Below are 25,587 nucleotides of genomic sequence, written 5' to 3' on the forward strand. Positions count from 1 at the left end.
AGAAGAGTTTCGCAAAATACAGCACAGTGTAAAAGTCGGAGACCACCCGTCATTTACTTCATTTCCAGTCAAAACGGCCACTAAGCCATAAGTTGTTAAATTTTTTTGCGAAATATTTCTGAGAAGGTCAGATAATCGACTTGCATAAGCAAGGGGAAAATCATAGGATAATAAGTTAAAACAGAATAAGGTTCCAGCATCTGAAGGGTTCCCAGAGGAGTAGAGGCTGCTACTCCAGCAAAGAGGGATAAACTCCCTTCATTTCAGAAGGCAGCAGGTGTCTTTGGGGTCAGCGGCGGGTCACTCACCGTCGCGGCTCATGCCGAGTGCCAGACACTTCTGCAGACGGCAGTGCTGGCAGCGGTTGCGGTTGGTGCGGTCGATCAGGCAGTTCCTCTGCCGAGAACATGAGTACATGGCGTTGTTCTGCTGACTGCGGCGGAAGAAACCCTGCAGGAAAACAGAAACACAGCCGGAATCAAACACACAACCAGCGCGGGGTCGGACTGACCATAAACGACAACTCCTAACTAACAGGGTCAGGACAGAGGAGGGTAAGAATACGATTTTTATTTTTAAGGCGACACCGACTGGGATTTAAATGAAACCGAGAAAACAGTTGGTTCCTGTTTGGTGTTTCATAACGCAGATGAAATCACTTCATTCGGCTCCTGGGGCTGAACCAGTGGAAACTGGTGATTCAAAGGGGATCAGATTATAATAGAATTCCCAACAGCACTCCGGAATGAAAGGAAAAACACTCTTCATTCAAAACTTCAGACCAAAATAACAGAGCACTGGCTCCCTGCAGGCTGCCCACGCGGAACATTAGCTCACCTGGCTCAGGTGCGTTAAGAGTTAGTTAAGACTGTGGACCAGCTGGGGACTGAACTGGAAATCACTGTTCTATACAAAATATGATAATTACAGTATAATAAAGTGCAATTCCATAAAGTCTTAGTAATATAGGATGCAGCACAGAAACAAAAGGCCCAAAGATGCCATTTAAAACTTTGCAAACACTAGATAAATTAGATACACTGATTTTTAATATTTAATATTGGAAATATACTGTGAATAAGACGTTAAACACATTGTTAAAGTTATGTAAATAATATCCGGTATCTATAGTGAATCATTTTCATCAAATTATCCTCCTTGAGATTCCATGAACACAAGATATTCTGGATATTCCTTTTTATTATAATGTCATTCTACGCATTCATTTTATTAAAAATTCATTCTAAAAATGAATTTTACTATCATTTTAATTCTGGATATTAATTTTGATAGAACTTCATTCTGGTTATTCATTTTTTTATCATTTCATTCTGGATATTCATTTTTATTATAATGCCATTCTACGTGTTAATTTTATTACATTTTATTCTAGAAATCAATTTTATTAAAATGTCATTCTGGATATTAATTTTGATAGAACTTCATTCTGGTTATTAATTTTTATAACCGCTTCATTCTGGTTATACATTTTTTTTATCATCTCATTGTGGATATTCATTTCATTAGAAAGTCATTCTGGTTATTAACTTTATTATCACCATTCTGGTTGTTTATTTTACTAGAACTTCATTTTGGATAAAATTAATCACAATATTAATATAATACTAATCACAATTTGGTTAATCGTCCACGTTTATTACAGTTATCATCTGCAACTCTGTTCATCTACAATTTCTGCGTACATTTTTCAGCTTTCTACTAACTATATGAAAACTTATTATATGAAACTACATGAAAACAAAATTAGTTTTATATTGATTCCAAATTTCTGACCAGTGGGTTTGACCTTTTGTTAGTAGATGTATCTGCATGTAAGAAGAGATTTATTGTGAAATATGTTATATTCTACCAACTCCGATGTGATGACGTTACCTTGCACCCCTCACAGGTGATGACTCCATAATGAATACCTGACGATTTATCACCGCAGATCTTACAAGGTATCACCTCGATTTGAGCTGAGAGAGAGAGAGAGAGAGAGAGAGAGAGAGAGAGAGAGAGAGAGAGAGAGAGGTGTTATTATCATGTTAGTGACACAGGCCGGTGATGTCCTTTGTCTGACCCATTGATCTATGAGCACTGGTTCAATAAATGACTGATAAATAGGTCAGAACACTGCTGCAGGCACCGCCGCCACCGAACCAGTGGAAATTTTTCCAGCAGCTTCTTTTTCCAGCTGTTCCTCTTTAATAGGAAAGATAAAGCAGTGGAATTTAAAATCCACTTCATAAAACTCTGACCTACAATATTTCATAATGATGTAATGAAACCAGAGATGAAGTATTAAACACTGTTAGTTCCTCTGCATAGACGATTCAGACGATTCAGACAAAAAGAGGCAACACTGTGAATATCGCATCTTAATATATCACTGCTGTCGGAACAAAACCTCGCATCTCCAAAATGGTAACTTTACAGGAGAAGGAAAAAACACACTCTACTTTTAATGTAAGTCAATGGAACCAGACGTCTTTCCAAGTCATTTTGGGCCGTTTCTTTTGGTCCATTCATCATTAAATTTACACACAATGTAAAGCGCAACAGGCATTTTCAAATTACGTCAAAAACTGAAAATCAACAAAAATGGAGATACAAGGTTTTGTTCTGACAGCAGTCTGTCTATAAGTAATATTCAACTAAATGTCCATTGAATGAGCTTAATCCTAATACTAATCCTAACCCTAACCTTAACCTCTAGGCAAAACCTACATCCACTCCTAACCCTAATCCTTCACCAGAAGGTTTGCTGATGATTTAAGTATCTGTGGAGCATTTATAGGGGACCATCCAAATAAAGTGTGACCATAATACTTATTATATTAAAGTATTTGTTTGTAAATGCATTGGCTTGGGAAGCCACTCACAGAACTTCTTCGCATGAAACACAAAGGCAAATTAAACAAACTTGAATAAACAAGATATTTAAACAACTGTCTACAGCTGAAGACCCTCCACAGACCGGCTGCTCCTTCACTCTGCTGCTCATGTGAAAGCTGGTGTCCAGGAACAGCAGGTCAGCAGCGTGTGGAAGGTTATAGGATTTCACGTCCGCAGGCCCTTCTCGAACCTACGAGAGTGAAACGCTAGCAGGGAAATCGGCTCAGAGCGCCGTGGACTCTTCCAGATGAAGCTCTTTTCAAGCACTTCACAGTTTTTTATCCCTTATGAGTTTTGTGTGGTGACGCAAGCTGTTAGGTAACACCTAATTTAGTGTGACAGAGCGAGCTGAGCGTTTGGGGGGTAATCAACACCCACCCGAGTGAAGGAAGGGGGCTTTTCGTGTGCGTCATGAGAAAGAGGGAGAGAGAGAGAGAGGGAGAGAGAGAGAGAGAGGGAGAGAGAGAGAGAGAGAGAGAGCGCGCTGGAGTGACTAATGATTCAGCAAGAAGTCCTTCAGCGTTCCTCGGAGAGAGATCTAAAGCATGACGTGAGGGATAAATCAGAACTTTTTCCAGCGATAAAATGAATAAAATCATAATAAACATGCGCAGACGGCAGAAAACGGTGTCACTCATTCTTCTCTTTTTTTTTAACTCTCTCGTTCACCCTCCCCTTCCCCGCCGTTCGTTCACCCCCTCCCTCCTCCTGTTATATAACCGCCGTCTGGCCACGTTCCACGAATGCACTTATTCAGGGGAGGTCGCCATAGCAACAGGATGACGAGCATCTCCAAGTCCTGCCCATTCCCGTCTCCCACTGGCTCCTGACGGGAAAGCCTCGTCTCTGATTGGCCGGCGCACACGCTGCTCAGAAGGGTCAGGATAATGTGGAAGAGCTGCTCTACTGACACACTTTTGTCCAAAGCCGGGGAGAGGCCTTCAAAAAAAAACTGCAAAGCCTTCTAATCTGATTGTTTCTTTCTTTTTTTCCTTCTCTCCTTTTGTCTAATTTGCACGTTTACCTTTTTAGCATGTTTAATTACATTAAAGTCATTTTTATTTCACTTTTCAACTCCTTTAAGTCTTAACTGTCAAATCCACTTGACGTTTCATCTTAAGCTGATGTTCTCAGTAAAGTTTAAATCCGAACCTTAAACTAGTCACGTTTTTAATTTTTTAGTTTTAACAGTGCAAGAATTCCATACGTCCTCACTCTCATAACTACATAACACTTTCTAAAGTAATTCATTTTCAGTTACAGCAACAATTGGACTTCAGAGCCGACACTACTACAGCAACACATTGCAAAGGCCATAAAACATTATAAACTACAAAACTTAAATATTATGTTTATAGTAGATACTGAATAATTCATAGTAGGTGTAAAATAGTTCACAGTAGTTACAAATAGTTCATAGTTGTTACTGAATAATAAATAGTAGTAACGGAATAAGAGCACTTTATAGAAGTTACTGAATTATTCATAGTAGATACTGAATATTCTAAACTGAGCAGATTCTTACTAGATACTGAGCACAAGAGCGAAGTGGATTGTTATAATGAATCATGACAACAACACTTTCATTGTGAATCAAAAAGCAAGGGGTGTGTGTGTGTGTGTGTGTGTGTGTGTGGTATACATATCGCTGTTGTCAGAACAAAACCTTGTATCTCCAAAATTAACTGTAACTTTACAGGAGAAGGAAAAAACATACTTTACTTTTAATGTAAGTCAATGGAACCAGACGTCTTTCCAAGTAATTCTGGGTCATTTCTTTTAGTCCACTCATTAAGATATTTACACACAATGTAAAAGGCAGCAGGTTTTGTCAGGTTTTGTTCCATCAGTAGCGATATATCCATATATATGTGTCTGTATGGATAGACATATATATTGCTACTCTCAGAACAAAACCATTTTTGCCATTTTTCAGGTTTTGGCATAATTTGAAAATACCTGTTGCCTTTTACATTGTGAGTAAATTTCATGATGAATGGACTAAAAGAAACGACCCAAAATGACTGGGAAAGAAGTCTGGTTCCATTGACTTATGTTAAAAGTAAAGTATGTTTTTTCCTTCTCCTTTAAAGTTACCATTTTGGAGATACGAGGTTTTGTTCCGACACCAGTATATAAGCATCCATTAAACATGTAGTGAAAATACAAACTAGGATATAAAACAACTAAAAGTAAAAAAGTAAAATACTGTTCTGCTTGAGAGGTCTGGCTGACTCACTGATTGACTTGATTGGTTGAACAATTAACTAAACTACTGAGGCTCTTCTCACTGAAAAATCAAGCCATTTCAGGAGAACGCAGGTATATTGAGACTTCAACTACGCATGACAACCACGCTTTTATAGTTCATAAACAAGATGAACATTTTATCTTTCTATGTAACAGCTAAAGGAAAGAGACGTGGCAGGACGGATTGTCAGTTCGATCCTGAAGAGGTTCAGTAACTTATACTTGTGGCAGCATGTCAAGAATTTGCACGCCTGTGCCGGGGACTCGGAGCGCGCTCGTAAAACTATTTTTAAACTCCGGCACCCCAGCAGCGTCCGGCCAGGACGTTATGAACAGGCAGTGGGTTAAAGCCATTACACTTTAACTCCGCAGTATGTAATTTAACTTTGGATGAAGCTGCTGGGCTTCGGTGCAGCTTAAAGATTTATATACTGCCATTCACAACACTTTCTGTGTGATCACTGTGCATCCATTGTGCGTCAGGTAAGAAGAATACAGTAGTTCTCTGACAGAGAGTGAGATTTGAATATGTCTTTGCATTCAAAATCGGTGATACAACACAGCCCGTATCATCTCCATAGAAAAGCACTGACCAGCTGAATGGGACGCTCTAGAGCAGCCTACATGAGCACATGAGCCTAAGGTCACCATGCCCAGTGCCAAGCGTGGGCTAGAGGGGTATAAAGCCCCCCAGCTTTGAGCTGTGGAGCAGTGGAACTGTGTTCTCTGGAGTGATGGAGCTCCATCCAGAACCACTGGGATAAGCTGGAGTGGCTGATAGTAGCACAGATACACACAAAAGTAGAGCTGTACATTAACATTAAAGAGAAATATAATATGTAAAATTTATTTAGCAAATACAATAAATGAGTTAAATCATGCGAGGGATACTTTGAGTGTTCATGGTTCTATATAGAACCATTTTCTTCACTAAAGAACCCTTACAGAAGCATCATTTTTAAGAGTCTAGAGCCAAACCACTTTTGTGGTCGATACCAAATGAACACTCAAAGTACCCCTTGCATAATTAAAGCGTTCTTCGCATCGTTATATGGTTCTTCAGATTGATGAAGAATGTGCTGTAGATGGTTCTATATAGAACCTTTTCAAAAAGGGTTCTAGATAGCACCAAAAAGATTCTTCTAGTGTTATGATGTCAAGCATACAACAAAAGAAGAACCCTTTTTGGTGCTAATAGAGCCCTCTTTGAGAGTTCAAGGTTCTATCTAGAACCATTTCTTTACTAAAGAACCCTTGAAGAAGCATCATTTTTAAGAGCGTAGGGCCTGACCGCTTTTGTGGTGGATACCAAACGAACAAAGTACCCCTTGCATGATTAAAGGATTCTTCGCATCTTTATATGGTTCTTCAGATTGATGGAGAACGTGCTGTAGATGGTTCTATATAGAACCTTTTTGAAAAGGGTTCTAAATAGCACCAAAAAGATTCTTTTATTGTTATGATATCAAGCCTATAAGAATAGAAGAACCCTTTTTGGTGCAAATAGAGCCCTCTTTGAGAGTTCAAGGTTCTATATAGAACCATTTCTTTACTAAGGAACCCTTGGAGAACCTTCTTTTTTAAGACTGCAGGTCTGAATGCTGATTATGCTCTGAGTTCAACAGGGCATCAGTGGCCCTGATAAACAGGAGGTTGTGACATGCAGCATTTCTTCAGTTCAAATTCATCGATACATCATCAGCGAGGATGAAAATGTCTTTGTCATCTTACATTTTTGCCTTACTGCCCCGCCCTTACCTGTGCTATTCTAGTGATCATCCATTTAGAACCCTTTTAACAACTCAGCAGATGTTCATCATAGCAGAGATGCTTCAGCTATTAGAATCTCTACTCTAGTTCCTCAGAGTCTCTTTCCAGGAACGAAGAATAACACCTCGGTGCTAGTCAACATCCCTGCACTGCAGAAAATGGTATCTTGTCAAGTAAAATGATCTTAAATACAGTCAAGAAGTCATACATTTCTCCTGTTGATGATGTTGTAAGCTTAATTTAAGACTATTCAACTTATTTCTAGACATTTTTACTTGTTTTTAAGTCATTTTATCAAGTAAAATCATCTCACTATGTTGGCAGATAACTGTGCTTGTTGTAAGAAATGAGCTTGAAACCAGCAAAACTATCTGCCAGTATAGTGAGATAATTTTGCTTAATAAAATGACCTAAAATAAGTAAAAGATTTCTGGAAATGAGCTGGATAATCTTATAATAAGTGCACAACCATCTCAAAATAAGAAAAGTTAGATATATCAACTAGATTTAAGATCATTTCACTTGGCAAGATACTGTTTTTCGCAGTGTAATGTTTTGTCAAGGCCTTTCACAGCTGACTGATATTTTCATACTGCAAAAAATGGTCTCTTGTCAAGTGAAATGATCTGAAATCTAGTTGATATATCTAACATTTCCCATTTTGAGATGGCTGTGCACTTATTATAAGATTATCCAGCTTATTTCCAGAAATCTTTTAATCTTTTTTCTCATTTTATTAAGTAAAATTATTTCACTATACTGGCAGATAATTTTGCTGGTTTCAAGCTCATTTCTTACAACAAGCACAGTTATCTGCCAACATAGTGAGATAATTTTACTTAATAAAATGACCTAAAATAAGTAAAAGATTTCTGGAAATAAGCTGGATAATCTTATAATAAGTGCACAACCATCTCAAAATGGGAAATGTTAGATATATCGACTAGATTTAAGATCATTTCAGTTGACAAGAGACGTTTTTTTGCATTTAAGACCATTTAACTTATTTTTTTTACCTGTTTTAGGTCATTTTATTGAGTAAAATTATCTCACTATACTGGCAGATCATTTTATTTGATAGAATTACTTAAAACAAGTAAAAAAACATGTCTAGAAATAGGTTAAATGGTCATAAATTAACTTAAAACAATATCAACATGAGAAATATTAGGTTTCTTGGCTATATTTAAGATCATTTTACTTGGCAAGACACTATTTTTTGCAGTGAAAAACTCACTTTGCAACGTCACCGACGTAGCTGAGCGTTCCCGACAGAATCCGTTAAAGCTATTTCAAGTAAACGTGCCAGTGAACATCTTTTAAAGCCTGTTTATGTCTGAATAATAATGAAATATGTTTCATGTGTGTGCTTCTATATTACACTGATGAGCTTTTTAGTGTGTCAATACAAGCTACAGTGGCAGTGGCAACAGTAACTAAGGCTGTCAAAATTGTGCAAGCGGTCAGTCGTGTTGATGTAATACGGTTTATTCACGTGAAAGTGACACGCAAGTTTGAACCGAGTCATCACCTGTGATGCTCAGCTCACGTTGCTGGTTCTCAACCAGGTCAGCCTTTGTTTATCTAATACAGTCACAATCAAACGAGCAAATCAAGTCTAATCAAACCAGCGCTGTTTGATTTAGCACGTTCGCCAAGGCCGGCGTCATTCCAGAGAAAACTAATTAAGGTGAGATTTATTAGAGTGCCGTGCTTATCAGGCAAGAAGCTGTAAGTAATCTAGATTTTCTTATCTGCCCTCTCTCTCTGTATGTCAGTCAGTCAGTGTGTCAGCGGCGCGTCCAGCTCTATCTGCCGTGCTGTAAAAAAGCCAGGGACTTTGGCCTCTTATCGCGTTTTAATCAAACAAACCGGCAGAGCTTCAAAGGTCCTGTTTACCTTGCACTTTGTATTTGCATAACAGAGCGCAGGGCCTAACCTACATCCACTGAAGCTGGACAGCAGTGTGGACAATAGCTTGATTTGTTCACATTATCATGATAAATTACAACATAATACACTTTAAATGTATATGATACACTAAGATGGTTCTTCAAGGGTTCTTTAGTAAAGGCAGTCGTCCTATTTAGAACCATGAGCTCTACATAGAACTATTTCATGATTAAATGGTTCTCTGCATGGTGAAATGGTTCTTCAGATCACATATTTTTACTTAAGGCTGCTTGTCTTGAGAAAAGGAAAATCCTAACCGTTTGGACCTATAGACTGACCTATAGACTGACCTATATACAGTTGACATTTGTATGTGCAGTTATACATAGTTAATCATTTTTCTATATTAATAATTATTAATAATTAATATTATTCTGTTCAGCTTATTTTAATATAGATTTTTCTAGGCAACAATTATTTTTCCTTCCATTTCATTATTATTTTATATTTTATACTTATTTTTATTGTTAATTTGTTGTTTCAAAATACTAATATTATGTACTTTCAGATTTTTTAGCATTTTATTTCTATTTTTTTCCCTTCCCTTTAAAAAAATGCTTTTATTTCTTATGCTGGCTTTTGTTTGCCTTCCTCATTTGAGCTGCATTTAATGTTTGAAATGTGCTTTATAATAAAATTATTTTTTTTCCCAGCTTGGAAGCAGCCCTTTTTCCAGTGAGAGATGCACTAATGCACTCTGTCACATAGATTGTGCTACCACACGTCTTTGGCCCAATCCCATTTCTTCTTTTTACCACTACCACTTGTTTTTGAGTGTCACCCTAACCCCTTGGAACTGAATTACAAGGGGTAGTGGTTGAAATCTTCCCTCTGAAATGGGACCCTCAAATAAAAAGAGCATCACTTCATTAACAGCTACCAGCGCTGCCCTGTAGGCAACCCTGCCAGTCTGCAGTGACAGCAGAGGAGGGTAAAGTTCAGCTCCTCACTGCTGGGCTTTAGTTACATTTAGGGCATCATACGCCTTCAAAGAGGGGGACAATTATTTATTATTATCCACCCCTAATTCTTCAGTGATGTGAAGCTGAAGTCAGATATTCACCAGCTTCTTGTTCAAATTTTCCCGTTCCACCTTAAATGGAGAAGCAGTTACATTCTGGCGCTTCAGGCGTCAGAACTGCTGGACTATTTAAGGTGGAACGGGAAAGTTAGCTAGCTAGCTACCGAGACATTAGCATGCTTTTAGTGATTTTTTATGCTTGTTATGAAGAAAACGACCATAATACACTGAAATGACATTAAACTAAGGTAAAACAATGGTTATCATAATTTTTTAACATAGAAAATTCTCACATTTGTGGGCTTCTTTGGTCTCTTGTGCTCCGTCTTGCTGGTTTTTCTTTTTTTCTCATAACACTCTGTTTGAAGTGTCTCTGAAAAACCTCAGTTTGGGGGGCCATGTAGCCCAAACACTTCAACCTACCCCTCTATCGCAACATAAATCAGGGACACCCTACCCCTAGACATGAACAGAGGGCTAATGGCTCAGTGGTAGGGGCGAGGGGTGAAATGGGATTGGGCCCTAGTGTCAAAATGTCATGATACATATTGTGAAAATGTGTTTAAGTATCGTGACACTTATATATTTGCTGTATCGCCCACCACTATGACACATGTTGTTTTTGCCCACCCTTACTGGACAGCTGTGTCTCCTGGGCCCCACTGCTCTGAAGGGTAAAGAGATACATATCTGTCAGAACAGGTGTGCTCCAAACGTGCATATGCCACAGTGTCAGGGCAACAGCACTGAAGTTTCCATACTTGGTATAGGCATGGTTGTTTGTCCGAGTACGAGCGTCTGAACGTATAAGCCGCATGCAGTGAGCCACGGTTACACACATTAGCCACAGCTGCGGCCTTCACGGCTTAAATCACATCTGCTGTGTGGACTGTTTAGCTTTTTCCCCCATTGTGAACATGTCAACAGATGTTGATGTAATCTGGCATTTCTGAGAAGTGCACAAATGTGAAAAACTCTAACACAAGCCACTTGTTAAAACTAACACACCTGCATTTTTCAATTACCGCTCAAACCTGACGCCCCCCTGAAATTTGTCTCAGCTTTAAATACATACTCCTACATTTTCAACCCAACCTCTGTGTGCTGCATTTGTAGTGTATGGTTGATTACCGTGGACAATGATTTCAACATGTTTCCCTGTATTTGGTAAAAAAAACACTTTCACAATAGAAGCCAACGGGCAAAATAAAAGAGTTTGATGTGTTTTATAAACATTGATAAAGTTCAAAACGTACTAGATACGCCTCAAGTCCATATATAGAAATTAAGCTGCAAAAACAGCCCACTTTTGAATGCACTGTTTCTGTGATGTCATGAAAACCAATCCCATTTACATATATCTGCATATTCAGTCTATAGCACTTTAGCCCCGCCCATTCGCACTGAAAGTTATAAGGAGTGTTTCAGCTCGACCTACCTTTTAAATGAGATACAGTTAGAACACTGCTCATTTACATACATCAGTCTTGAGGGTAAAATAACAAAAACATCTCGTTTAATTCCAAGCAATAAAGAAAGACTGGAATATGGTCATGAAAAAACAAGCTAAGGTGTTTTTGGTACATAAAAATACCAATAAGTGCACCTCAAAAATAAAATACAACTCTTTCCAGGGTCCGAAGGCCTATCTTGACAATCTGTTTTCAAAACAGTTTAATGGACAGTCATAACTTTTTTTCCACTTCCCTCTTCCAACTTGAAGCAATGGAACACAGAAAAAAAGGGACAGAGCTTGATAAACATCAGCAACATCAGCTCCAGCTGTACGAGTGTTTGGTTTGAGATGATTTTAACAGTGAAGTCTCATCTTACCGCAATTTTCCACATTTAACAGCTAAAAAACTTTGGAAATGTACCCACACTGTTAAACCCTGGTAGAAAACAAAAGGGTTAAATTCTTGAAATAGTCAGGACGGTTTTCTTAGGGGTATCTAGGTAGGTTTGATCAAGTAAGCTCTCCCATTGGTTTGGACATCAGGAGCTGGACAGAAGGCTTTACACTGATTCATAAAGTTTTTAAAAAATGTACTAGATATGCCCCAAGTCCATTAATCAATCAATCATACTTTGAATTACAATGGGACCAATTTTGGGGTCCCATTGTAAATCAAAGCATTTGAGGACCAAGGAGTCAATCAGTCATTCTTTGATTTACGATGGGACTAATTTTGTGATTAAAAAAATCACTCTAGTACTTCTAGAGTATAGTTCTAGATACGTCACTGACTGTGAAAACGAAAAGTGCCGGCAGCTCTATGCCAGGACTCTTTACTGAGTCGCTAAAACTGCACATATAAACTCAAATATATTGCTGCTGTCGGAAGAAAACCTTGTACGTCCATTTTTGACATTTTTCACTTTTTGACATAATTTGAAAATACTTTTTGTCCTTTACATAGTACATAAATTTCATGATGAATGGACCAAAAGAAATGACCTAAATTTACTTGGAAAAAAGTCTGGTTCCATTGACTTACATTAAAAGTAAAGTATGTTTTTTCCTTCTCCTGTAAAGTTACCATTTTGGAGATATAACAGCAATATGCTAATGTCTGTTACAAACTTCAAATGAAACATGGAATGTTTTTTACAACCTTTAAATGTTGACGTTTAATCTTGAACAGGTAAATAAAATGTGTGAATTGCCACTAGCTTGGGGCTAACATAGTATTAGAATCACACAGGCATGCTAGCAGAAATTAGCATTACCCTAGAGGTGTTTTTCCCTCATTTTTGAGTTCTGAGTGAGATTTGTGGCCCAAACCGAGGGCCAAGCTCTGACAGTCACAGTTCTCCACTGCTACAGCTTAAAAACAGACCAAAACCGAGCCGCCTGTGTTTGGTAAAATAAGCTGGTGGAATGACACCGCAGGTTCTTTAAATATGCACGGAGGGCTTAAGTAATTCTTCAGTATACGTAACGCCACTGAATTAAAGCCCCGGATCGGGTGTTATGAGGTGGCGGTTGATGGTTGTTGATTATCTTGATGTGTGGTGGCGTTGGGTAGCAGCCACAGACTACCTGCAAAACCCCTCTCCACTAATGAAATCTGGCCAATCCACTTACCCCCGACTGATTTTCTCCCGGTCACTCAATTCATATGAAGAGCTGCTCCACAAAATGAAGGACAATCACGTTTACATGTTTAAAATGTTACAGATTAATGAACTAACCTCTTCAACATTAACGGTTTAAGACCAGGACCAGGATGGACTTCATGTTTGTCCACATTTCAACTCACTCTAACTACAGGATTTGAACATTAAACATAATATTAAACTTAAACATTAGTTTGATAGTAGATACTGAACAAATTGTGGTAGATACTGAATAATTCATATTAGTTAGCGAATAAATTGTGGTAGATAGTAAAAAATCCATTATATACTTAATAATTCATAGTAGATACTGAATAGTTCATAGTAGATACTGAATAATTCATAGTAGAAACTGAATAATTTATAGTAAATAATGAATAACTCACAGTAGTTACTGAATAAATTGTGGTAGATACTGAATAAATTGTGGTAGATACTGAATAATTCATAGTAGCTACTGAAAAATACATGGTAGATACTGATTAGACTGCGGTAAACACTGATTAGATTGTGGTAGATACTCACTGGATTGTGGTAGATATTGAATACTTCATAGTGGATAGTGAATAAATTGTGATAGATACTGAATAATTCATAGTAGTTACTGAATTATTCATTGTGGACACTGAATAAATTGTGGTAGATAATGAACAATTCATAGTAATTCATAGTCGATATTAAATACATTGTGGTAGATACTGAAAAAATCATATTATATATACTGGATAATTCACAGTAGATACTTAATAATTCATAGTAGATACTAAATACATTGTGGTAAATAATAAATAATTCATAGCAGTTAAGGAATTATTCATAGTAGATACTGAATAAATTGTGGTAGATACTGAATAATTCATAGTATATATTGAATAATAAGTCTAATGATTGTTGTACATTGTTAAAGATTAAAGACTAAAGATTGTTGCCATGTAAGGCTGTGTTTAACAATCATTTAAAAATATACAGGGATTTATATTGCCCCCTACACTTCCTGTAGCGTACTGCAATTTGTCAGAATGACCACGTGGATCATACGAACGTTACACAGCATTATGGAACGCTTTTGTTCTTTGTCAATGACCGAGTTGCTGTAGTCCTAGTGCAAATAACCATGTAAGCATGTTGTACTCGCTCCCGAAGTGTTAAATCACAAGCCTATCTGCCTTAAGCCAAGACCAGTGTCCTTAAGCGCATGTTTGTAATGGAAAAAGAGAAGGAGCCAGAGCCGGTTGAGTGGCTTAGCCCATATAAAACTCTGCCAACAGCTCAGGCCCAAGCAGCTCAATGGGAGCAAGAACAGGTGTCAGAACACCTTAACAAAGCTCACGCAACATTCCTGGACATTTATAGACTACAGAGGGCTCGCAGCATGGCCACTCAACTGGATTAGGGGCTCCAAGACTGAAGGGGAAATAAAACTAGGCCTTTGCAGGGGACCATGGACAACAGTAAAGGAAATATGGAGAGGAGACCTTGACTATAGAACCTTCTTTCATGGTTTTAGGTGACCATCCCTTTTACGATGTTCTTTGATGAGGGCACATGATGTGACATTACCAAACATAATAATAAACGTATTCCGCTGCCTGATAAACTTCAGTTATGCAATCCAAACAAAATTTTCAGCTGCTACAGTTTTGACCACAGTGATATTTCCCAACTCCATTACCATAATCTACTTGTTCTGAACAATTCTGCAGTTTCCAGGACTGACACCCTTGGTTCAATGGACCAGGATGGACTGGATTGCTGGCTACTGGTGTGACTTGAGTGCAGGAACCGGTCACGCAAAGCCAGACAACAGGACTGGAGCTGGGAAGCTAAATGTAGTGTAACAAAAACAGAAGTTTGAAACTTCATGCTGGTGCTCATATCAGCCTCAATGATCACTTGGAATGAGAAAAGTTTGGGAGATAGCCCTAACATATGAGCTGTACCCCTTTCAGAAGGCAAAAGGACTGTAAAAAATAAGAAAAGTCAATGTTTCACTGCTTATTCTGTTAAAATTCATGTTAGCCTCACTTAGGGGTGGGCAATATGATAATATGTTGTCATTATCATGATAAATTGCATGAAGATTCACTTTTCTGTTTACACCTTGGGTAGCATTTTATTTACTACCCAAAATGACCACTGGAACCACCGGTTTTCATATATAATGCTGACAATGGTAAAACTGTGGTAAGTCTAAAAAGGTCATTAAAAGAGGTATTTTGCATTACATTGCTAAGTGTGTATTTTTAAAATATGTTTTAGGTCAAAAACCTCTGAAAACTATCATGAAACAATGTCTCATGCATTGGGTGGTGTATTCAAAACCATTTTATGTAATAAATCTATGAGATAGCTTTAAGCAGCATTAAAGTGTTTGGACATCTGGTTCCTATCACCACCTTTGTAAAAAATTCTAAACTATTCTGCTTCTCCAGAATGAAGCATTTCACATCAAACCACTGTGAAGGACTTTGTCTACACCTAAACCATCTAATTATGCATACATTTTGAAAACTCACTGGGGTCATCCTTTAAATAGTATTTTTGCAGATACAAATAATAACAAAAAAATAAAAACGTTCCCCCAGTGTTTTGGCGATACTTTTTCCATTACGCAACTGGCTCATAAACCTCAGAAAAACCAAACATCGTGATGCACATCACAAGAAAACTGTTCAGTATCGTGATGTTTTATGTTTTGCTATATCGCTCGGCTGCAAGGACACCTTTTCGCCGGAGTGGCGCTGTTTCCCCGCTTCGCTCTCCACCAATTTTTATACTGTATTTATTATAACAAGGAGGCTTTGTCACTTTCGTCGCTTTTTAAAGCACTTAAACAGCTATGACAGTGTACGAACAGCATGTCGCCGGTCACTTGGGACCCATTCCCTTTCTATTTTGTCCGTGGTTTAATTCCCAGTGACAGAAGTAGGTCAATAGAGCAGCGAATGAGTGCCACACTCTCAGGGCGGCCATAGCGACAGCGAGGTGCGGAAAAACAACAACAACCGCACACTTTCCCACCTTAAAACTCCTTCTAAAACTCACAGACTCTCAAAAAACCTTCCCCATTTCTCATTCAAGTGATTTATACACGTATTAAGGCGTTATAATGTTAAAAACAGGCGACCAAAAAGTCTCTGAAGCTCAAAACAACAACATGGCGGTTAAGTTAGCACACGATGCTAACAGAATAACCAACAACAGCGTTAACGTTATGATAAACATGCAGAGAAGACGTTGCCTTAAAATGTCAGCTTTCTGCTTGAACGCGGGGCGAAAACTGTGTCAGTAGGTGGCGAAATATAGTTTTAATCGCACAGCTTGCCTCTTACATAATCTAAGTTGGCGCTGTGCACTTCCAAAACTTCATCGGCTCCCTATTCGCCAGCTTACTTGCACGAATTTTCCCGTTCCACCTTAAATGGTGCAGCGGTAACGTTCGGGCTGTGGCACCAGAGCGTAACCGCCGCACCATTTAAGGTGGAACGGTAAAATTCGAAAAAGACGCTGGCGAATACGAAACTGACTTAAGCTTCGCGAACAAATAAACGTGCAATAATAAAGAATACGAGCTTATTTCATTTTTAAAAAGCCTTAAATGTTGATCTGACTGGCTTAAAACATGTCATAGCTTTTTGAGACTGTTTTAAGCAAGAATACACCAGTAAAAGTACAAATAGCATTAAAATTGTTCAGCCAACTCGCATTTACTGTATTTTATACATCATATCCTGTCAAAACTTACCTCTCATCTTGATGCCAGGTCTATATTATCTGCGAACAGTGCAACTCCAGAACATCTGACCGCTGAGTGTGTGAATCAGGTGAAATGTTCAGAGCTCCGGAGCGGAGCGGTGCAAAGACACTGAAGCAGCTAAAGCGCATAAGTTTTCCTGTTGCTTGTCCGTCTCCGCTAAAACCGAGCAAACCGAGCGAATGTTGGTCAGGTTTCTTTCTGTTTTTATTCCGATGCGCCCGAATCTCGTCGCCGTTGTTGTTTCGTTTATTCGTTTGTTTGTTTTTCTTGCATTCATGCACGCGGTGCAGCGGTTGCAGTACAGTAAATGCACTTCTCCTTCTCCTCTCCCGCGGCTTTGCCTCTCTCTCTCTCTCTCTCTCTCTCTCTCTCTCTCTCTCTCTCTCTCTCTAACCTACTTTCGGCGCGTGGACTCTCACATGATCTCGCGCTCGACCAGCCCGCCTCGTGCCCCCGGGTGTGTATGTGTGAGAAACTGTGGCAGTGTGTCACCACCGCAGCAGCACAACCACAAGCACTGCGGGAATGTGCTCGCGCCCCGGTCTGCTCCTGTGGAAGCTCCTCGCGCCTCTGTTCGTCTCCCTCGAGACGCTCAGCTGGCAGGAGGAGAAGATGAAGACGAGATCAAAGCAAAAACGAAACGAGGTCAAAAGGTCAAACACACTTGACTCAGTAATAATCAGTTAATGCACATGCGCACTGTTTTTACATGCATTCACCTATTTTTAGCACACGTATATTTAGCATTGGTATCTCCCAGATAGTATATTAGAGTATATTGGGTCGCTGTTGGCCCACTTATGGCAAAGCTGGAGGCCCAATGGCTTTTTGCTCAGTGTAGTCCAGGCGGCCCACCAGCAATTAAGCAGAGCATTAGATAAAAATGCCACTTTTCTTCACTCATTTTCCACTCACAGTCCAGTTTACTCATTTGTCTATTATTTCTCTCTTTTGTTTTCCTTTGTAAATTAGTTTGGTATGTAATTTTAGCAGCAGTATCATAAATAAGGCTGGTTCTACAGCTGTAACCAGTCTAGCACTGTGTCAGCAACATCATTGTATATTAGGCCTAGTCATTCATTGTTTCTCTCAGCATTGTTTCTCTTATTTTCCACAATAAAAGACTGTGTGCATTTAAAATCAGTTTGAGGAGATTAAATACTCCAGTCTTAAAAACCATAAACCATAAACACTCGAAGAAGCTTTTGCATGCTTAAATGGTTCTTTGCATGGTGAGATGGTTCTTCAGATTGATGGAGAATGTGTTGTATATGGTTCTATATAGAACCACTGTCATTACTAAGAGCCTCTGAAGAGCCATCTCCTCAGATTTTAAATGCACATAGTCTTTTATTTTGGAGAATAAACTAAGACAAATGTTACTAACTGCACTCTTAAAAAGACGGCTCTTCAGGGGCTCTTAGTAATGACCGTGGTTCTATATAGAACCATGAACACTCAAAGAACCTTTTGCATGCTCAAATGGTTCTTTTCATGGTGAAATTGTCCTTCAGATTGATGGAGAATGTGTTGTGTATGATTCTATGTGAACCTTTTTGAAAAGGGTTCCATATAGCACCCAAAAGCGTTCTTCTATCATCATGATGTCAAGCTTGTTACAGTAGAAGAATCTTTTTGTTGCTACGTAGAACCATTTTCAAAAAGGCTCTACCATATACAACACATTCTCTGTCAATCTGAAGAACCATTTCACCACGCAAATAACCATTTAAGCATGCAAATGAGTGTTCATGGTTCGATGTGTGCTTGCTATCTGGGTTCTTACTTGGCTGTTCTCTGCGCTTCATTCAAATGCACTGGTGCTTAGAATTTGCATGATTCAAATATATTGCCGTCAACACAATTCTCACCAAAAGAGGCAAACTGGAAGGCGGCACTTGCGTTGGTGTACGGCAGTCGCCTCAGGGGGTGATCAACAGGTGTAGGATGTTAAAGTGAATGTGTTGTTTTTACTTATTATTATTTATTATTACTTATCTTGGACATCTTTAATCCAGACCTGGAAGTGAAGGAATTTCAGTGCATTTGATGCCTTTATGAAGTGCGTGTGACTGTAGTTTAATCATATCAGCCTGGCTTTGGCCTAAAGATGGTCCAATATTACCAATTTAACAAAGGCCTGAATTTTATGACTATAAATAATATATAAATATAGCCATGACTATGGAATGACTGAGCTACTACTATAAAATTGAAACAAAGATGGGAAAAATTATTTAAAAAGTACTGTTTTGCAGTTTATAATTTGTCATTAATAGGGATTTAAATGGCCAAGAACCATCCAGCAGGTCTAAACATATACTAACAAAAATGTCTATGCCTTAAAAATAACTGTCGTTACTGAATAATAAGCCTTAGGATGTAATAAGGCTGGATATTTTAAGGGTTAAGTATCCCTCAAAGAGTGTTACATAAAATTCAATGATAAAATGACTAATATTACATTAGAATCTCTCAGTCTTTAAGGGACTTTAGTCTAGTTTCTAGTTCTAAATGATCATATTAAAAAAGAATCTCAAGGAGTGGATTGAAAAAGGAGAAATAAAAAGTGTGAGCATCACAGATAAGATGCATTAATAACACTGAAGAGATGCAAATATCACTGTGTCTCTCACGGGTCTGTAAACAACAACAAAACACACAATCAGATCCTCATCTGTAATCAACAACAACTCATCAAGTGTCATTAAAGAGCACTCAGCTTAACAAAGCGTATGTGGAGGAGTGACAGAGAGAGATAGAGGGAGAAAAAAAGAGAGAAAGGTGACAAAGAAGAGAGAGCTAGAGAGAAGAAATAGAGTGATAGAGAGAGAGAGAGAGGAGAGGAAAGAGATGAGAGAAAGAGAAGAGATAAAGAAGGGTGAAAGTGAGAAAGAGAGACAAAGAAACAGCGAGCGATAGACAAAGAAAGAAGAGAGAGGGTGAAAGGAAGAGACGAGAGAAAGGAGAGATAGAGAGTAGGGTGAAAGAGAGAGAAAAAAAGAAAGACGAGACAGAGAGAAAGGAGATAGCATGAGAGACGAGAGAGAATGAGAGAAGTGAAAGAGAGAATGAGAAAAAGATAGAGAAAGAGAGACAAAGAAACGAAGAGTGATAGATAAAGAAAGAAAAGAGAAAGTAAGAAAGGAAAGAGATGGGAGAAAATCAAGAGATATAAAGAAGGGTGAAAGAGAGAAAGAAGAGAGGAAATGAGAAAGAAGAAGGAGAGGGAGACAGAGAGAGGAGAATGAGAAAGAGAGACAAAGAAATAGAGCAATAGATAAAGAAGAGAGAGGAAAGAGACGAGAGAAAGAGATGCAAAGAAGGGTGAAAGAGATAGAAAAAGAGAAAGAAGGAGAGAGAGAAGAGAGAAAATGAGAAAAAAGAAGGAGAGAGAGACAGAGGGAGAGGAGAATGAGAAAGAGAGACAAAGAAACAGAGAGCAATAGATAAAGAGAGAAGAGAGAGGAGAGAGGAAAGATGAGAGAAAGAGACGTAAAGAAGGGTGAAAGAGAGAAAAAGAGAAAGAAGGAGAGAGAGAGAGAGAGAGAAGAGAGAAAATGAGAAAGGAAAGAGACAGGAGAAAGAGAAGAGATATAAAGAAGGGTGAAAGAGAGAGAGAGAAGAGAGAAAATGAGAAAGAAGGAGAGAGAGAGGAGAATAAGAAAGAGTGACAAAGAAACAGTGATCGATAAAGAAAGAAGAGATAGAGGAGAGAGGAAAGAGAAAGAGATACAAAGAAGGGTGAAAGAGAGAGAGAAGAGAGAAAATGAGAAAGAAGAAAGAGAGAGAGGAGATAGTGTGAAAGAGAGGAGAAAGAGTGAGAGAAGTGAAAGAAAGAGAGAGAAAGAGAAAAGGAGATAGAGAAAGAGAGACAAAGAAAACAGAGCGATAGACAAAGAAAGAGGGAGAAATGAAAGACGAGGCCCAGGCTGGCTATGTAAATACAGTTTATTCTAAGAATGTCTTTGATGAAAACAAATAGCAGTGATAAAAATAACAGAGGCGGTGAATGAAAACAGTTGGGCAGAAGTGCGTGAGTGACTGAGCGAACGAGGGAGGGAGGGATGGAGGGAGGGAGGGTAAAATGGAAGGCCTATGATGTAACCTGGGAGTCTCTATTATGAAAGGAGGAGAGGAGAGATTATAGTAAGTAGGTTAGTGGAACAAGACTGGAACTGAGAGGGCTTTGTCACCCCTCCTCTCTCAATCTCTCTCTCTCTCTCTCTCTCTCACTCTCTCTCTCTCTCTCTCTCTATTCCCTTCTTCCGCACCCCCACCCTCGTCGCTGATTTGTTTACACCGGGCATCCTGTGCCTGCTGTCTTGTGTTTCTTGTTTGTTTTTTTTCCCCTCGCTCTTCCTCTTCACAACTCACACCGTTCCTCACTGCGATAAGAGCTTTTCTTTGTGTGCCTCTTCCTTTGTGCCGAAGGCCCCATTCTGAGTGTAATATCTCTGTTATAACCCACACTTTGGGCTTTATACTCTTCTATAGTCCCTTTCTCTCCCACCTCATTTCACCCGTGTGAATCTTTTTTTGGCCTGTGTTTGGAAAGGCCTCCCGGCGCAGGACGGAAAATGGGGAAATTTGAGGAAATTATGACCAAATCCTGAGCAGAAACTCAGCAGTGTGTGTTCATTTTCTCAGAGCCTTTATTTCTCTCCTCATTCATCGACTGTTTGTGTTTGTCTTCCTCTTTCAGCAGCTCTCTTCCTTCCCTCGCTCCCACTTACTCATCCTCTTTGAAGCTCTCTTCCTCTCTCTGTGTTCTCTGTTAGCCTCTCTCTCTCTCTCTCTCTCTCTCTCTCTCTCTCTCTCACTGACTCTGTCCTCCTCTTTCTCTGTCACTTACTCCGACACGCACACTCACATGCAACGTCACTGACCTCCTGACCTTCTATCTTATATAACTTCTGTGGCACAGTGTTCCTAACCGGAGCTCGGAGAACGAGGGGAGGGGCAGCACGGTGCGGCACGTAGGCCATTCTACAGATTACACTCCAGAGAGGGGGAGAGATTAAATAACATTATGATTTACAACCCCATTTCCAAAAAAGTTGGGACGCTGTGCAATGATGTGCAAATCACTTAAACCCTATATTTCCCTGAAAATAGTACAAAGACAACATATCAATGTATTGTTTTTTGAAAAATATATGCCCATTTTGAATTTGATGCCAACAACACGTTACAAAAAAGTTAGGGCAACAAATGGCTGGAAAAGTTGTGTAATGCTAAAAAAACACCTGGTGGTTAATTGGCAACAGGTCAGTAACATGACTGGGTATAAAAGAGCATCTCAAAGAGGCGGAGTCTTTCAGAAGTAAAGATGAGGAGGGGTTCACCACTCTGTGAAAGACTGCACCATCAAATAGTGCAACAATTCAAGACTAACGTTTCTCAACGTAAAACAGCAAAGAACTTTTGCTTTTCATCATCTACGGTACATAATAACATTAAAAGATTCAGAGAATCTGGAGAAATCTCTGTATGTAAAGGACGAGGCCAAAAACCAGTATTGCTGGCCGTGATCTTTGGGCCCTCAGGTGGCACTGCATTAAAAACAGACATGATTCTGTGGTGAAAATCACTGCATGGGCTCAGAAACACTTCTGAAAACCACTGTGTGTGAAAACAGTTCATCACTGCATCCACAAATGCAGGTTAAAACTCTAAAACGCAAAGAAGAAACCACATATAAACAGGATCCAGAAACGCTGCCACCTTCTCTGGGCTTGAGCTCATTTAAAAATGGACTGAAGTGAAGTGGAAAAGTATCCTGTGGTTGACGAATCAACATTTGAAATTCTTTTTGGAAATCACGGACACTGTGTCCTCCAGGCTAAAGACCACTCAGCTTGTTATCAGCGCACAGTTCAAAGCCAGCATTCATGATGGTATAGGGGGGCATTAGTACACATGGCATGGGTGACGTGCACATCTGTGAAGGCACCATTAATGCTGAATGATATATACATGTTTTGTCAACATATGCTGCCATCCAGACGACGTCTTTTTCAGGGAAGGCCTTGATTATTTCAGCAAGACAATGTTAAACCACATTCTGAATGGTTTACAGCAGCATTGCTCCGTATTGAAGGAGTCCAGGTGCTAAACTGACCTTCCTGCAGTCCAGACCTGTCACCACTGAAAACATCTGGCACATCATGAAATGAAAAACATAACAAATGAGCCCCCGAACTGTTGAGAAGCTGAAATTCTATATCAAACAAGAATGGAAAACATTTCACTGTGAGAACTACAGCAGTGTCTCCTCAGTTCCCAAACTCTTACAGAGTGTTGTTAAAGACGAGGTGATGAAACACAGTGGTAAACAGGCCCCCGTCCCAACTTTTTTGGAATGTGCTGCTGGCATCAAATTCAAAATGGGCACATATTTCTCAGTTTCAACAATTGATATGTTGTGTTTGTAGTATTTTCCTTTAAAAATATGGTTTACATGATTTGCATATCATTGCATTCTACTTTTATTTACATTCTGCACAGCGTCCCAATGGGCATATTGGGAATGTTGGGATTATTGGGACTGTTAGGAGTGTTGGGGTGTGGGTAATATTGGGAATGTTGGGAATGTTGGGAGTGTTGGAATGTCTGGGAGTGTTGAAAGCATTGCGAGTGTTGGAAGCATTAGGATTGTTTGGAGTTTTAAGAATGATAGGAGTGTTGGTATTGTTGGAAATATTTGGAAGTATTGGGAGTGTTGAGAGTATTCAGAGTATAGGGAGTGTTGGGAGCTTTGAGAGTGCTGATATACTGGGAGTGTGGGGAGTATTGGGATCACTGGCAATGCTGGGAATATTGGGAGTGTTGAGAGTGATAGTATTGTTGGCATATTGGGAGTACTGGAAAGTATTGTATGTTGGGAGTGGTGCAAGTGCTGGGTATGTTGTGAGTGTTTGATAGGGTTGGAGTATTGGAAGTGCTGGGAATACAGGCAGTGCTGGAGGGTTGGAATTTTGGAAATGTTTGGTAGTATTGGCAGTATTGGGAGTGTTGGGAGTACAGTGAGTGCTGAAGAGTTGGGAATTTTGGAAATATTTGGTAGTATTGGCAGTATTGGGAGTGTTCGGAGTTCAGTGAGTGCTGAAGTGTTGGGAATTTTGGAAATATTTGGTAGTATTGGCAGTATTGGTAGTGTTGGGAGTACATGGAGTGCTGAAGTGTTGGGAATTTTGGAAATATTTGGTAGTATTGGCAGTATTGGGATTGTTGGCAGTACATGAAGTGCTGAACTGTTGGGAATTTTGGAAATATTTGGTAGTATTGGCCGTATGTGGGCAGTGTTGGAAGTATTGAGCACAATGGAAAAGTTGGGAATACTGAGAATACTGTAAGTATTGGGAGCACTGGGAGTATTTGGAATATTGAAGGTGTTGAGAATTTTGGTTGAAAAGGCTGATGAAGGAATACATTTACCTCTCTCCTGCTCTCCCTGCAGTGGATAAAGTGCAAGGTTTTTTTTTTTGCCTGAGAGGATTATTTTAGACTTCACCTCTCATGGCTGTAATCCCTCCCCTCCCCTCGCTCTTATCCCGTTAATCTGCTGCCTCCCCTCCCCATTCGCTCCCAGCTCCATATAATCCCTTTGCCGAGATTTCATCTCAACCCTGCTCTCCTCCTCTCCTTTCATCCTTCCTGCTTTCCTTTTTCCATTTCTCTCTCTCCAAACCTCTCCGCAGTTCACTCAGTTCAGATTTATTACTATGACCATATTTAGATATAATATTGCCAAAGCATCAATAAAGTAGCAAGAAATAAAATGCAGGGATGTAAAAGACACATTTCAGTTACAGAAAGATTTAAAAACACTGTGAGCACTGAGAGTTTATAGAAAGAGCTGAAAACACATTTCAGACTTTCAACTAACTTGGACTTTAGACTAAAATCCTTTTGCTTTATTATACCTTAATTATGTTTATTTTATTAAAACTAATGATTGAACATTCAATTTTGTCACCAAAACAAGCATAACACTACCAAACTTTACCAAATGTTTCAGTAGTGACTGTTTAAAGTGACAATTTTAGCTCATTTTAAGCAGAACTCAAAAACAAAGCCAGTACATGGCCAGCAAACACAGCTTTGAACAGTTGTTCACACATAAAATGATCATATTTTTCTTTAATCCCTTAAAATTCCAGGCTTATTACATACTAAGGTTTACTGGTCAGTAACTACAGAGACCCAATGCAAACTGGTTGAGCTATTCTTAGGTTATAGAAGTGTGTGATAAAACCTGGCCTTTTAAGGGGTTAAAGCACAAGTACCTAACTGCAGAAAATCTGTGTTTCGGTAGTGACTATTCTTAATATTCCACACTGATTTCCAAACTTTGGGGCAAACTTAATTCAAAACAATATAATGGGATCTAACTGCTCACCATGTGGCCATGAGGGACAGGGATGCAGCCTTAGGCTGTGGCTAAAATAACACTGTGGACTAAAACTCTTTTCCTGTGTTTCAGTACCTGTTTTAACGAGCCCTCGTCCACTCGGACTCATTATTTCCTCCCAGTGGGAATTCCCAGTGCCATCTTAACGGCTGCTCAATTAAAGGGTGTTAGATGAGCTCTCAGAGGGGTGAGGGATCGAGCGAACACCAGTGTGGACTTTAGCAGCAGAACTTACCCAAAAATCATTGCGAACTGACGCATTTTCCTTTTCAAATCCCAAAAATAATGGTGGAAAATGCTACTTATAAGCTACAGCAAGAAACTACTTCAAAAAGCTTAACATTTCAAAACCATAACATTCGATTTGCTGGAGTTTAGGTTATAAAGTACTCCATCAGTTAT

At 39.1% G+C, this 25,587-nt stretch overlaps 1 protein-coding gene across 1 annotated transcript in view; it reads right to left on the reverse strand.

Annotated features, from left to right (window-relative positions):
* The window catches only part of rorca (RAR-related orphan receptor C a), a 31,145-nt gene extending 13,811 nt beyond the window's left edge, over positions 1-17,334 (reverse strand). Inside the window, exons 1-3 of the mRNA XM_036579601.1 lie at positions 16,758-17,334; positions 1,894-1,979; positions 309-450 (exon numbers count right to left, since the gene is read on the reverse strand). Coding sequence (XP_036435494.1) covers positions 309-450; positions 1,894-1,979; positions 16,758-16,764 — 235 coding nt within the window. The 5' untranslated portion in view covers positions 16,765-17,334. The remainder of the gene's footprint in view (positions 1-308; positions 451-1,893; positions 1,980-16,757) is intronic.
* Between the last annotated feature and the right edge of the window lie 8,253 nt (positions 17,335-25,587).

The sequence above is a fragment of the Colossoma macropomum genome, unplaced genomic scaffold, assembly GCF_904425465.1.
Source record: "Colossoma macropomum unplaced genomic scaffold, Colossoma_macropomum, whole genome shotgun sequence".
In the NCBI taxonomy this organism is placed as follows: domain Eukaryota; kingdom Metazoa; phylum Chordata; class Actinopteri; order Characiformes; family Serrasalmidae; genus Colossoma; species Colossoma macropomum.